The 14,724-nt window shown below is 35.5% G+C and overlaps 1 protein-coding gene across 1 annotated transcript in view; it reads left to right on the top strand.

Annotated features, from left to right (window-relative positions):
- LOC120874331 (L-lactate dehydrogenase C chain) overlaps positions 1 to 14,724 on the top strand; it is a 31,231-nt gene that overhangs the window by 12,877 nt on the left and 3,630 nt on the right. Inside the window, exons 3-5 of the mRNA XM_040255694.1 lie at positions 836 to 1,009; positions 2,302 to 2,419; positions 11,373 to 11,496. Coding sequence (XP_040111628.1) covers positions 836 to 1,009; positions 2,302 to 2,419; positions 11,373 to 11,496 — 416 coding nt within the window. The remainder of the gene's footprint in view (positions 1 to 835; positions 1,010 to 2,301; positions 2,420 to 11,372; positions 11,497 to 14,724) is intronic.

Raw genomic sequence — 14,724 nt, 5'->3', positions numbered from 1 at the left:
TTAATATCTTCTGCTTCTGTTAGGTCCATACCATTTCTGTCCTTTATTGAGCCCATCTTTGCATGAAATGTTCCCTTGGTATCTCTAATTTTCTTGAAGAGATCTCTAGTCTTTCCCATTCTGTTGTTTTCCTCTATTTCTTTGCATTGATCACTGAAGAAGGCTTTCTTATCTCTTCTTGCTATTCTCTGGAACTCTGCATTCAGATGCTTATATCTTTCCTTTTCTCCTTTGCTTTTTGCCTCTTTTCTTTTCACAGCTTTTTGTAAGGCCTCCTCAGACAGCCATTTTGCTTTTTTGCATTTCTTTTCCATGGGGATGGTCTTGATCCCTGTCTCCTGTACAATGTCACGAACCTCATTCCTTAGTTTATCAGGCACTCTATCTATCAGATCTAGGCCCTTAAATCTATTTCTCAACAGAGCTAAAGTTTGCAATCTTCTCATGTTTTTCCTGAGCATGCACGTGGCTTTATTCTAGGCAGGAGACTCTGATAGTTTACATGAGGCCGTGGTGATGGAGAGGAAAAATCTAAGTGATCTTAAAGAGGAAAAATCTAGGTGATCTTAAAGAGGTATAATTCACCGATCATTAAATATACAGAGGCACATATTTTATTTCAAAAAAGAATCTTTCATTTTAAAATTCTGATGGTGAATCATTTAATCTTTTAAAACCCATCTGAGAGATTATCTTTTTTTCTTTGTTGACTTGATTCATTTTGAACTCTAATGAATCTATATTTGACTCTAAGTTAGTTGATCTGTCTATTCAGAAAATCAATTTGTAAGAAGTTACTATGAATCTTTCTCTAACAAGAAGTTTTTCTTCCTAGTGGATATTTTGACATACGTTGTCTGGAAGTTAAGTGGTTTACCTGCAACTCGTGTAATTGGAAGTGGTTGTAATCTAGACTCTGCCCGTTTCCGTTACCTAATTGGACAGAAGTTAGGTGTACATCCCTCCAGCTGCCATGGTTGGATTATTGGTGAACATGGTGATTCTAGTGGTAAGTGTAAACTCATTACCATTATATAATCGTACTTCTTATCTTTAATAATGCTTATTTTCCTTAAAGTGTTGGCATTTTACTGTTGTTTTTCTTAACTTTAAGTCTTTTGTGTCATTGATTTAGCTACCTCACACAAAATAGTGCATAGAGAATATAGCTATTTTAAAATTCAATGAGTGTGTGGTTTTGTTTTTTTTTTTTTGGTCTGGAGCACTTTCATTGTGGTCTTAAGGACAGAATTATTAAGATATAATACACATCCCATAAATTTTACCCATTTAAAGTGTGTAATTCACTGGACTTTTATTCACAAAGTTGTGCAACCATCACCACAGTCTAATAGTAGAAAATTTGCATCATCCCCAAGAATTCCTGCACTGGTGCCCTAACCACAGGCAACCATTAATCTACTTCGTGAGTCTTGAGATTTGTTTTTCCCTGACTTTTCACAGAAATAAAATTTTTTAATGTGTGATTTAAACTATTACTTAAGTCATATGTCTTGGCTCTTTTCCTAACTTAAACATTTAATCTCTGCTACACAATTAGAACTTCATGCTTATAATGCTCTCTAATTCTGTGATGTGCATCAGTCTTCTTTCCATAATGCCAATAGATCCATTGAGAATAGGCACCATCTATTCCTTTATTTGATCATCCATTTGTTCAAAACATTTAATAAGTACTTCTCTTCATACTTCAGTGGTCATAGTATAATAAGTATTTTTTATTTGATTTAAACAAATTTTTTTGACCAGTGCCTTAATTTGACCCTGTTGGCTGGTGTTATTGTCTTAGCTTAAAAGACAATAATCATTAAAAATAATTTTCCCAGATATGTTTTAATTTCTCTCATTTAATATTCCATGATTTTATCTAAAAAACCTCTGTATGGTTTAATAGTATGATATTAATTTATTGCTCTTTGCCCTCTTATAATATTTTGTTATTTCTTATAGATTATTTTCTTTGTGGATTCTATATTGTATCTTGCTTTAACATGCCTCCTTACCACAAATTACCAATAAATTCTACTGCATATTTTATATTTTATGATACTTTATAATTTTACTTTTTACATTTCTCACTTTTGTCTATTTGAAACTTATTTTTATATATGGTGTAACGTAGTAACCTAACTTTATTCTTAAAAACCACACTAAACTTACCATATATGTATAAATTAATAAAATATGATAAAGCCAACACCTGGGTAAAAAAAAATCCACTGCACTTAAACAACTGAAATATTGGGCAGAAGGGTTCATTATGAGATTTATTTCTTTTAGTGCCTTTATGGAGTGGAGTAAATGTTGCTGGTGTTGCTCTGAAGAGTCTAGACCCTAAGTTAGGAACTGATTCAGACAAGGACTCCTGGAAAAATATCCATAAGGAAGTTGTTGGAAGGTAACATTAGTTATTCACTTTCTTAGTACCTTAATAATCAGTTGTAGCAACATATTTTACAGACAAAAAGTATAAAAGTTGATTTTTGCTTTTTGTGAGGTAAATAACATTCTGAAAATTCCCAAAGTTGGACTCATATAATGCATAGCTTTCTTTTGGGGGACATTTTTCAAACAGAAAAGAAGACAGTAAGGACTTTGTTTCTATGATTTTGACTAAGTATATCATACATGTGGAATCATTCAGTATTTGTCTCTTTGTGACTAGTTTATTTTGCTTAGCATAATGTCCTTAAGGTTCATCCATATTATAGTATATGTCCGAGTTTCCTTACATTTTAAGACTGAATAATATTGTGTTGTATGTAAACATACCACATATTGCTTATTCATTCATCTCTTGATGGATTCTTGGTTTGCTTCATGCTTTAGCTACTGTGAATAATGCTGCTGTGAATATGCGTGTACAGATCTCTTTGAGACTCTGTTTTCAGTTCTTTGGGGTATATACCCATAAGTGAAATTGCTGCTGTTGTTTAGTCACCCAGTCGTGTCCAACTCTTTGCAACCCCATGAACTGCAGCACACCAGGCCTCCCTGTCCCTCACCATTTCCTGGAGTTTGCCCAAGTTCATGTACATTGCATCGGCGATACCATCCAGCTGTCTCATCCTCTGATGCCCTCTTGTCCCTCTGCCCTTTGTTTTGAGGAAGCACACCATGCTTTTTTCCACAGTGGCTATACCATTTCACATTCCCACCAATACTGTAGAGAAGTTCCAATTTCTCCACATCCTCACCAACACTTGTTATTTTCTCTTTGACAGTGGCCATCCTAATGGATGTGAGGTGATATCTTGTTGTAGTTTTGATTTGCATTTCCTTAATTAGTGATGCTGAACATTTTGTCCTGTGCTATTAGGCCATCTGTATATCTTATTTGGAGAAATGTCTATTCAAGTCTTTTGCCCAGATTTGAATTGGATTTTTTGTTGGTGGTTGAGTTTTAAGAGTCCTTACTATATTCTGTATATTAATCTCTCATCAGATAATTTACAAATATTTTCTTCCATTCCATGTGGAATTCCATTCCACATTTTCATAGTGTCTTTTGATGTACAAAACTTAGACATTTTCATAAAGTCCTCTTGTCTGTTTTTTATTTTGTTGCCTTTTGTGTTCTATTCCAAGAAATTATTGCCAGGTGCAATGTTGTGAAGTTTTGCCCTGTGTTTTCATGTAAGAGTATCATAGTTTTAGGTCTTATATTCAGATCTGTGATTCATCTTGAATTCGTTTTTGTAAATGGTTTTAGGAAAGGGTCCAATTTTAATCTTTCGAATGTGGATATCCAGTTTCCCCAGAATCATTGGTTGAAATGACTGCCCCTTTCCCATTCAGTGATGTTGGCACAATTTTTGAAAATCAGTTGAACAGATTTTCAGATATGGAGGTTTACTTCTGAGCTTTCTATTCTATCTCACTGGTCTATATGTTTATCTTGATGCCAGTACCATGCAATTTTGATTACTGTAGCTTTATAGTTAGTAAATTTTGCGGTCAGAAAGTGTGAGTCCTTCAGCTTTCAAGATTGTTTTAGCTATTCTGATTGCTTGAGATTCCATATGAATTTTAGGGTGAGTTTTTCAACTTCTGCAAAATCTATCCTTGGGAATTTTATGGGAATTTCATTAAATCTGTAGATGGTCTAGGGTAGTATTAGCATCTTAATAATATTAAGTCTCCAATTCATAAACATAGGTTGTGTTTCTGTTTGTTTATGTCTTCTTTAATTTCTTTCATCAGTGTTTTGTGGTTTTCATTGTACAAGTCTTTTACCTTGCTTGGTTAATTCTGAAGTACTTTTTTTTTTTTTTTTTTTGGTGCTATTGTAAATGGGATTGTTTTACTAATTTCCTTTTCAGATTGTTCATTGTCATTAAATAGAAATGCAGTATTTTAATGTTAACTTTCTACCTGACTTACCTGAATTCATTAATTAGTTAAACATTTTGTTGTTGTTGTTGTTGTGTGTATGGAGTCTTCATGGTTTTCTGCATGTAAGATCATGTCATCTATAAGTAGAGATACTTTTATTGCTTCCTTTCCAATTTGGATGCCTTTTATTTGTCTTTCTTATCTAATTGCTCTGGATAGAACTTTCAATGTTGTGATGAATGGAACTGGCAAAAGTGAGCATCTTTACCTTATTCTTGATCTTAAAGGAAAAGCTTTAGTTTGTAACCATTGGGTATGACCTTCACTATGGGCTTTTCATGTATGGCTTTTATTATGTTGAGGTAATTTTTTTCTACTCCTAGCTTCTAAGGTGTTTTTATCATGAAAATGTGTTATAAATTTTATCAAATAATTTCTTTGGGTCAATTGTAATGACAATGTGGTTTTCCTCTTTTATTCTCTTACTGTGATACATTACATTGGTGGATTTTGGTATGTTGAACTATCTTTGCTTCCTGGGACTGAATCATGGTGTATAATCCATTAAATACTGTTGAATTCAGTTTGCTAGTATTTTGTTTAGGATTTTTGCCTCAGTGTTTGTAAGGGATAATGGTCTGTAGTTTTTTCTTTTCTCTCTTCCTTCCCCTCCCCTTTTTAAATTATTTTAATTTAAAAAAAATAGTGACTGTCTTTCTTTGGTATCTGTGTAATGCTTAGAATTAATAATAATGTCTTCACTTTCATTTCTGATTTTAGTAATTTGAGTCTTCTCTCTTTCTTTTTTTTTTTTTCTCTCTTTCTTCTTAATTCATCTAGCTAAAAGTTGTCAATTTTGTTGACCTTTTCAAAAAACTGTTGATTTTTTTTCTATTGTTTTTCCATTCTCTATTTTGTTATTTCCACTCTAATCTGTATTATTTACTTCCATCTGCTAGATTTGGATTTAATGTGTTCTTCTTTTCCTAGTTCCTTAAGTTGAATGTTAGATTGTTGATTGACATCTTTCTTGCTTTTTAATGTAAGCATATATGGCTGGCTATAAGTTTCCCTTTAGTACTGCTTTCTTTGTCTAATAAGTTTTATGTTTTCATTTCCATTCATCTCCTAAGTATTTCCTAATTTCTATTGTGATTTTTTTTGATCCTTTGGGTTGTTATAGAGTGTGCTTTTTAATTTCCACAGATTTGTTAATTGTTCAGTTTTACTTGTATTATTGATTTCTAAATTCCCCTTGTTGTGTCAGAGAATATGATGTATTCTCTGTATGATGCCTGTCTTATTAAATCTGTTGAGACTAGCAATTTCTCTAGTGGTCCAGTGTCTAAGACTCCATGCTCCCAGTGCAGGGTGCTCAGGTTTGGCCCCTGGTCAGGGAACTAGATCTCAGATGCTGCAACTAAGAGTTCACATGCTGTAACTAAAGGGTCCTGCATACCACAATGAAGACTGAAGATCCGCGTGCCATAACTAAGACCCAGTGCATCCAAATAAATAAATATTTTTTTTAATTGAAAAGAACTAAATCTATTGAGACTTAATTTGTGGCATAACATTTAGTCTACTCTAGAAAATATCCCATGTATACGTGAGGAGAACATAGACACTGCTGTTGAGTAAAGTGTTCTGCTAGATCTAGTTGGTCTATTGTGTTGAATTCTCAGTTTCTTTCCTTACTTTCTGATTGAGAGTGGGGTATTGAAGTCTTCAATTATTATTGTACAACTGTCTACTTCTTCCTTCAATATTTCCAGTATTTGCTTCATGTATTTTGATGGCCTGCTATTAGATGCATACATGTTTATATAATTATCGTTTTATTTTCTTGAACCTCTGGTTAGTATATAATGTCATTTGTCTATTGTAAACTCTTTGATTTAAAGTCTGTTTTGTCTGACATTAGTATAGCCACCCTGCTCTCTTTTAGTTACTATTTGTATAAAATATCTTTTAATCTATTTGTGCCTTTGGCTTTACTTACTTTTAAGTAAGTTTCATGTGATAGCTTGTACTTGGTTCATGTGTTTTTATCCATTCTGTCAATCTCTTTTGCTTGGAGAGTTTAATTCATTTACATTTTAAGTAGTTACTGATAAGGAGTGGCTTCTTCATTGTGCTCTTTGTTTTCTATATGCCCTAGAGCTTTTTGTTCCTCATTTCCTATATTACTGTTTCGTGTTTATTTTTCATAGTGGAATATTTAAATTTCTTTATTTTCTTTTGTATATATCCTACAGCTATTTAGGACTTCCCTGGTGGCTCAGACAGTAAAGCGTCTGTCTACAATGCAGGAGACCCGGGTTTGATCCCTGGATCGGGAAGATCCCCTGGAGAAGGAAATGGCAATCCACTCCAGTACTATTGCCTGGAAAATCCCAAGAACAGAGGAGCCTGGTGGGCTACAGTCCATGGGATCGCAAAGAGTCGGACACGACTGAGCGACTTCACTTAACAGCTATTTATTATAGCTGTTTTTATTCTGGTTGCCATGGGGGATTACCTTTAGCACTCTAAAATTATAATACTTTTAATTGAATTTCTACCAGCTTAACTTTAGTAATGTACAAAACCTCTGCTTCTTCATAGTTCTATCCTCACCCCTTTTGATTGTTGATGTCATAAAATTGCATCTTTATACACTGTTTGCCCAAAAATATAAATTAATAATTCTATTAAATGCAGTTGTTTCTTAAATTTGAAAATGAGAGTTACATACCAAAGTCACAGTGATACTACCTTTTTGACCAATTGTTCTTTTAAATGTATTAGTCTCTAAAATTATGCAGAAAACAAAAAGTGGAGGTAGAAACTATTGTTACCATATTACTAGCTTTTATAAATATCCATGCATTTACCTTTATTGATATCTTTATTTTTTCACATGACTTAAAATTACTGTTTATTTCACCCTGCAGGACTGCCTTGACTAATTCTTGCAGGGCAAGTTTAGTGGCGATGAACTCCGTTAACTTTTGTTTCTTTCACAATGTCTTAATTTTTCCCTCACTTTTAAAAAATAGTTTTGCCAGATATAAGATTCTCAGTTGACATTTGTTTTCTTTTTTATCAGTTTAAATATATCTGCCCACTACTTTCTGGCTTCCAAAGTTTCTGGTGATGATCTTATTTTTAACTTCTTCAATCTTTTTTCTTTCTGTTTCTCAGGCTCAGTTATTTGCATTGTCCTATCTTTTAAGTTTAATGATTCTGTCTTCTGCCTGCTCAAATCTGTTGTTTAATCCATCTAGTGATTTCTTTTTTTCATTTCACTTATTGTTTTTTTCAGCTCTAGGATTTGGGGTCTGGGGTTTATTTTTAGGTTTTATGTTTCTTTATTGGTATTTCCATGTTGTTCACTCATCATTTTCTTGACTTTCACTATAGCTTCCTTTAGTTTTTTGAGCATCTTTAAGACAGTTGTTTTAAAGTCTTTGTCCAGTATATCTGCCATCAGTTTTTTTCCTCCAGGAACAGTTTCTGTTGATTCATTTTTTCCTTTGAATGGGCTGTACTTTCATGTATCTTTGTATACCTTGTGATTTTTTTTGTTCTTGAAAACCAGATGTTTTAATCTAATAATGTGGCAACTTTAGAAATCAGAATCTATCCAGTCCCCTGGGTTTGCTGAGTTTTTGTTCTTGTTGGTATTGCTTTTGTGTTTTGATTGTTGAAAGCTCTTTCTGTGCCAAGACCAGCCTGAGTTGTAATCTTATGGTCTTTGATGTTGTTTCTAAGCCTGTGCACATAGGTGGTTACTTTCTAATTTCCTCAAAATATGCAGTTGCTTTTGTATATTCTGGTCTTCAGTGTCTGGCTTCCAAGAGGAAAAAAGAAATATTAAGGGAAGAGGAAAAGGGTACTTGGTCTTTACATTCCCTAGAGGCCACCTTAATAAAAAGGGGAGAAGCTTGCAATCGTTGTGGGGAGGTGAAACAATAATGGCTTTGCCCTCTTTGTCTCCACCTCTGTTATCAGAAGCAGTAATCATTCATTAGAAAACAGATCTCTGACATTTGAAGAAAAGAGTCCTTTTCACAGGCTGTGCACAAGCTGCTTTGGGTACATGTGAACAGCTGCTACTGTGCTAAGAGCTTAAATTAACCACAATTTAATATACAAGGCTTCCCTTGGAAGTTTTGAGCTTTCAGAAGACTCCAGAGTTTCCCCCAAAGTTATATCAAACAGAGTCTGCCATTGCATTTATTGTCTAGGTGGAGAGATAGATTCCTGGTGCTTCCTACTCTCCATCTTCCTAGAACCCTCCAGTACTTGAAGGTGAAAGTTGCTCAGTCGTGTCCAACTCATTGTGACCCCATGGACTGTAGCCCTCCAGGCTCCTCTGTCCGTGGAATTCTCCAGGCAAGAATACTGGAGTAGGTAGCCATTCCCTTCTCCAGGGGATCTTCCCAACCCAGGGATCAAACCCAGGTCTCCCACACTGCAGGCAGATGCTTTACTGTCTGAGCCACCTAGGGTTTTAAACCTAGACAACTGTTTTGTGAAAAAGCATACTCAAAGTCATCTTTCCAAATACGCCTAGCTTTTTGGAAAAGATTCATACCTACAGTTAACCCTTTACCTTGATATCTCATCATGACCTGGGTGGTTATCTTTGTGTTATATATTGCTCATAATTCTTATGACAAACATGTCCTAATATTTTATACATAGAAAAAAACAAGCTTTGTATACCTATAATCACCAGAATATATAAAATTAAATAGGTAACCAAAATCCCTCACCAGATGTTTTGATAATTCTTAATTAATTGTACTATCTTATTTTTCCTTTTATTTACCATCATTTGTACCTTATTAAAGTTATTTGATAGCTGTATTATGTGTTCAATTTCTCTGAACCAAACATTTCCTCTTCTGGTCAAACTATTCCCACATCAATTGGAAATTTCAGGTTAATATCCAAAAATATCTTTTCTTTGATGGTTGTTAATGGTATGTTTCATTTTCTTAAATTTTCTTAAGAGGACTACAAATGTTTGTTATGCCAGATAGCTTTTGATAAGAGATTAAATTAATGCCTACCAAATGAAACTTATGTTAATATTAAAGAATCACTTCATATCATTCTCAACAAAAATGTCCCTTTCCCCCATCTACTATATATTTCCCATTTATAGGGGCTATTGGGAGCTGTTTCCCAGTAAATGCAGGAATCTATCTGATCTGGCTGGACAACTATAACCTAGACACTAAGGAACCTGTTTTAGCCAAGACTGCTTTCCAGACGTCATGGAGTAACCCATCTTTATAGGGATGTCACATTGTTGGACTTTTGTCTGCCCAGTCCCTGATAATTGTACTACAGGGACTGTTAGTTTCTTTTCCATTTGAAACACTGTTGCTATAAGGGAATAGTGATTAAGATCACATTTTCCACTGAAGTCCTGTGTGATTTGAATACCAAATACTGCAACTTTACAGATGAGTACTCATTCCAGTTAGTCCTTAACAATGAAGTGTCCAAAATTAAAGTATTTACCCCTTTTTCATTTAGCAGAGGGTCTATAGTTGTAAAGCCTCCTAAGGATACTGCTAGTACTTTCCTTAAAACAACTCAACTCTTATATTATTCAACTCTAATTTTTCAGTGCCTAACTAACAATTGCAGGGGAGTGACAACATGATTCAATAGGATGTCGTTCCAGTTTCTGAATAGAGCATTTACTTTACAATATGGGTCAGTTTTTGTCTTAAAATACCTGCCTTAAAACTGCTTTTTCTTGATTCTCCCTTTTATATCAGCAGTTTTAATTTCATTAGATTGGTTAACAACAACTAAAGGATTATGTTCTTAGCCATTTTCTTCTCAACCCTCTTCTCCAGATTCCACTATTAAGATTTGTTCTCAGTTACCTAACACATAGCTTTCTTCAGCTCTAAAGACCACCAGTCAGTCAGTCACTAGGCTAAACTTCCTTTCCTTTTTTTTTAAAATAGCCCCACAGAGTCTTGGTTATATTGAGAGTCTGAAAGTTAATCTTAATTTGATACCAATCTTCATGACCTCTAATAGTGCCCTGCTTTTGGATTGATAGTCAAATCACAGGACACCACAAAATAAGTATAGTCCATGTATACTGATCCATTTGCTACTGAGTGTGTTGTGTGCAGTCCTGGAGCCTTGATACTGTGCCTAGGTGGTTGCAAGAATCCCTGATACAAATAGTGATGCTGTACATTCTGTGTTTCTTGTCCTGGATCCTTTTCTCAAAAATATATAAAATCTGAGCTAAGTTAAAACCTCTTTGTCCTTTAAGTTTTACTGTCAATCCAAACTCACATTGCTATTGGTGGTAATGCAAAAATAAAATACATATTTATTACAGAAAATAAGAACATTCATAAGCATAAAGAAGAGGTCACCTGTAAGCCTGTTACTCAAAAATAATCATGTAATAATTTGGTGGATTGATATAATTCTAAAGTTCCTATAAAAGTACATTATGTTTTTTACAAGCCTGAGATAAGAAATTACATAATATTTAGGATTATGCTATTTTCCTTTGAAAAAATATCAAAACATTTCCCCATGCTTTAATATATTATTAATAATATATCCTTAGGGAAAAGATATAATTTATCTTATATAAAGTTTAAAGTTACATTGACACCTTAAAAATTTTATGTGGTCAGCAAGATATATATGCTTTCAATGTGATCAGATTCTTTGTTTGGATATTTAAGCAAAAATACAAAAATTTGAAGCTAAGTTTCATTTCGAGTGGCACAAATGACCTAGTACTCTGCCTTTATGGTAAACAAAGGATAAATTACTACTTACAGTGAATAATGAAGTTTACGAGAATAATATAGAAATTTTTATTGCCTATTCAGAGATAATTTCAAGAAGAGATCTCTAAGAAAATTTTAAGAGTGTTATTAAAATGTAGGTTGCTTTAGAATAGATGCTTGAAAAATATGTTCTCTCTGAATCAGTTCTCATGAATTTGATTTTCTTACTTTCCACAACTGTAGTGCCTATGAGATTATCAAGCTGAAGGGGTATACCTCTTGGGGTATTGGACTGTCTGTGACAGATCTGGTAAAATCAATTTTGAAAAATCTTAGGAGAGTGCATCCAGTATCCACTATGGTGAAGGTAAGCTTAAATAGAATCTTTACTTATCATTCTTTTAATAATGCTGAGTCCTTACTATGTGCCAGGCATTACACAAATGTTGAGAATATATTGGTGAACAAAACAGTCAGACTCTGACCTTATAGAGTTTAATGAGAGATAGCAACTTAATAAAACAGTTACAAAAGCCAATAATAACACATTTTGTTAAGTGCCACGATGACAAACGACGAAGTTCTTAGAGTATACAAGAAAAGAATTTAACTGCTCTGGGGAGAGGCCATTCTTGGTACAGGGAGGCAAGATTTTCTAAGGAAGTAAAATGTGAACTAATCTGAATAATGAGTAGGAGTTAATTTGGAAGGCTGGACTAATATTCCAAGCAGAGGGAGGAACACATGTGAAGGGGACCTGAGGTAGATATAAAAAGAGGGCACTTGAGAATCTGGAAGGAGAAAAAGGTCAGTTATTGAAATGCACAGAGCAAAGGGAACATAGGGAGGTGTATGATAAGGCTGGGGGAAGTAGGCAGGTTGGGCCACTGAAAGTCTTATAAGTCTTACAAAGGTGTTTGGGTTCTTACCATAAGAGCTATGGAAATCTACCGAAGAACTTAAGAAAGGGACTGGTTACACAGTCTTCGCTTTTGTTTTTAAAAAGATTCCTGGGGTTGTGATGGACAGAACAAATTTGAAGGGGACAAGAGTATAGGTAGATAAACTTGGGGGAGGCTGTGTATTACAGAAAAAAGTAGTAGTAGAGATGAAGAGATGGGGACACATTTGAGATACATTGTATTTAAAAGGTAAAATTCATAGGTCTTGGTAATGGAGTGAGATGGAAAATGAGGGAGACAAAGGTCATTCTTAGATTTCTGTTTTGCACAGTTAAATGGTAGTATAATCCACTGAGGGAAGGCATATTCAAAGAGAATCAGATTTGAAGATCATGTTTGCAGTTAGGGAGAAATTGAATTTGAGGTGCCTTTGTAATATCTGAGAGAAAACAGGCAGTTGGGTACAAGCGTCTGGAATTCATAAAAGAGTTTTGGGTTGCAGTTATAAATGTGAGCATCATCAGCATGAAAGCAGTAAGCCACAGAAGCCAACTCAAACTAGCTTAGGGGAAAGAGCATATGCTGATTCATGTAACTGAAATGCCAAGGAGGCCTGAACCACATGCTCAAATTGTATCATTAGAGCTATTTTTTCTCTCCACAATCTTTGCTCATCTTTTCGCTCTTGTTGGTATTAATATCCTGTGGACATTTTTCATGGAGCAACAAAGATGGTTCCCATCAGCTGCATGCTTAGAGCCGACAGTATCAGTACCCTGCCTCTCCATTACCCATATTAGTTTCTTGATAATTGGCCTTTTTGGGATTACTTGTCCATTCCCATGATACTTGTCAGTTGGGGAGAGGAAGTTACTGAAAGGAAAGGAGAGGTTCTGTCAAAAAAAAGAGAAAGAGATACTTGACAGGCAAAGACAATAGCTATCCCTTACACACGGTAACTGAAATCATGAATTTCAATGAGCTTGCCTAAGAAGAGAGTATAAAGTGACAAGACAGATTGAGTCTTGAGGAATTTCAGTTTTGAAAGCTGAGTTTATAGTGTGAGTCCACGGAGGTGACTAAGCGGTGGCTGGAGTTAAAAGAGAAACCAAGAGAACACAAAACCATGGTAACCAAGTGAGAGGAGGATGCCTTAAAGATGCAAGGATTGGCTTTCTGTTGTTGATTGATGTGAAGTCATGTAAAATGAGGGCTTGAAAATGCCAGGAAGATAAAGTGACATATGTCATTGAGAGCCTTAGTGGGAGATGTTTAATAAAGTAATAAGAATGAAAAAGTCTGATTGGAGAACACCAGGGTCTTCTTAACTTCGGCAGTGTTGACTTTTGGACCAGGTAATTCTTAATTGTTGGGGGTGACTTTTGTGTTGTGGGATGTTAGCAGCATCCCTGGCCTCTACTCATTAGATGCCAGTACATACCAATTTTGACAATCAAAAATGTCTCCAGACATTACCAAATGTCCCTTGGGAGGCAAAATCATTTCCACCTGACAGAACCTCTTAAGTAGCTGGGGAAATTAAAGCCAGTGTGGAAGTCGCTCAGTCATGTCCAACTCTTTGCGACTGTAGCCCGCCAGGCTCCTCTGTCCATGAAATTCTCCAGGCAAGAATACTGGAGAGGGTAGCCAGTCCTTTCTTCAGGGGATCTTCCTGAACCACGGATTGAACCCAGACCTCCTGCATTGCAGGCAGATTCTTTACCATCTGAGCTACTAGGGAAGCCCAAAAGCCAGTGTAAACAGCTCTTTTGAGGTAAGTGACTGTGAAAATAGAGCAGTAATTGGGGAGGAAAATCAGGGCAGGGCAAGTTTTTTTTCTTTTAAAAGATAAGATGTAAAGAAGATATTGGAGATAGAAATAATAAGCAGAGAGAGTATTGGTTAATAAGCAGAGCATTCGGACTTCCTGGTTGCACAGTGGTTAAGAATCTGCCTGCCAACACAGGGGACATGGGTTCGATCCCTGCTCCAGGAAGATTCCACATGCTACAGACCAGCTAAGCCTGAGTGCCGCAAGAACTGAGCCCATGCCCTAGAGCCCACGCTTAGCAATAAGAGAAGCCACGCGATGAAAATCCCATACATAGCAACAAATACCCACCACATCTAACATAAATTAAAAAAAAATAATAAGTAGAGCATTCGTGAGGATATTAGCCCTAGGAAGGAGGAGGGACAGATATCTCTTTTAATAGAGGGTAACAAAGAATCACTGCAGATAGTGATTGCAGCCATGAAATTAAAAGACGCTTACTCCTTGGAAGAAAAGTTATGACCAACCTAGATAGCATATTCAAAAGCAGAGATATTACTTTGCTGAATAAGGTCTGTCTAGTCAAGGCTATGGTTTTTCCAGTAGTCATGTATGGATGTGAGAGTTGGACTGTGAAGAAGGCTGAGCGCCGAAGAATTGATGCTTTTGAACTGTGGTGTTGGAGAAGACTCTTGAGAGTCCCTTGGACTGCAAGGAGATCCAACCAGTCCATTCTGAAGGAGATCAGCCCTGGGATTTCTTTGGAAGGAATGATGCTAAAGCTGAAACTCCAGTACTTTGGCCACCTCATGTGAAGAGTTGTCTCATTGGAAAAGACTCTGATGCTGGGAGGGATTGGGGGCAGGAGGAGAAGGGGACGACAGAGGATGAGATGGCTGGATGGCATCACTGACTCGAC

The sequence above is a fragment of the Oryx dammah genome, unplaced genomic scaffold (genome assembly GCF_014754425.2).
Source record: "Oryx dammah isolate SB20612 unplaced genomic scaffold, SCBI_Odam_1.1 HiC_scaffold_15, whole genome shotgun sequence".
NCBI classification, from domain to species: Eukaryota; Metazoa; Chordata; class Mammalia; order Artiodactyla; family Bovidae; genus Oryx; species Oryx dammah.
The sequence above is the reverse complement of the archived record's forward strand: the minus strand, read 5'-3'. Positions and strand labels throughout refer to the sequence as shown.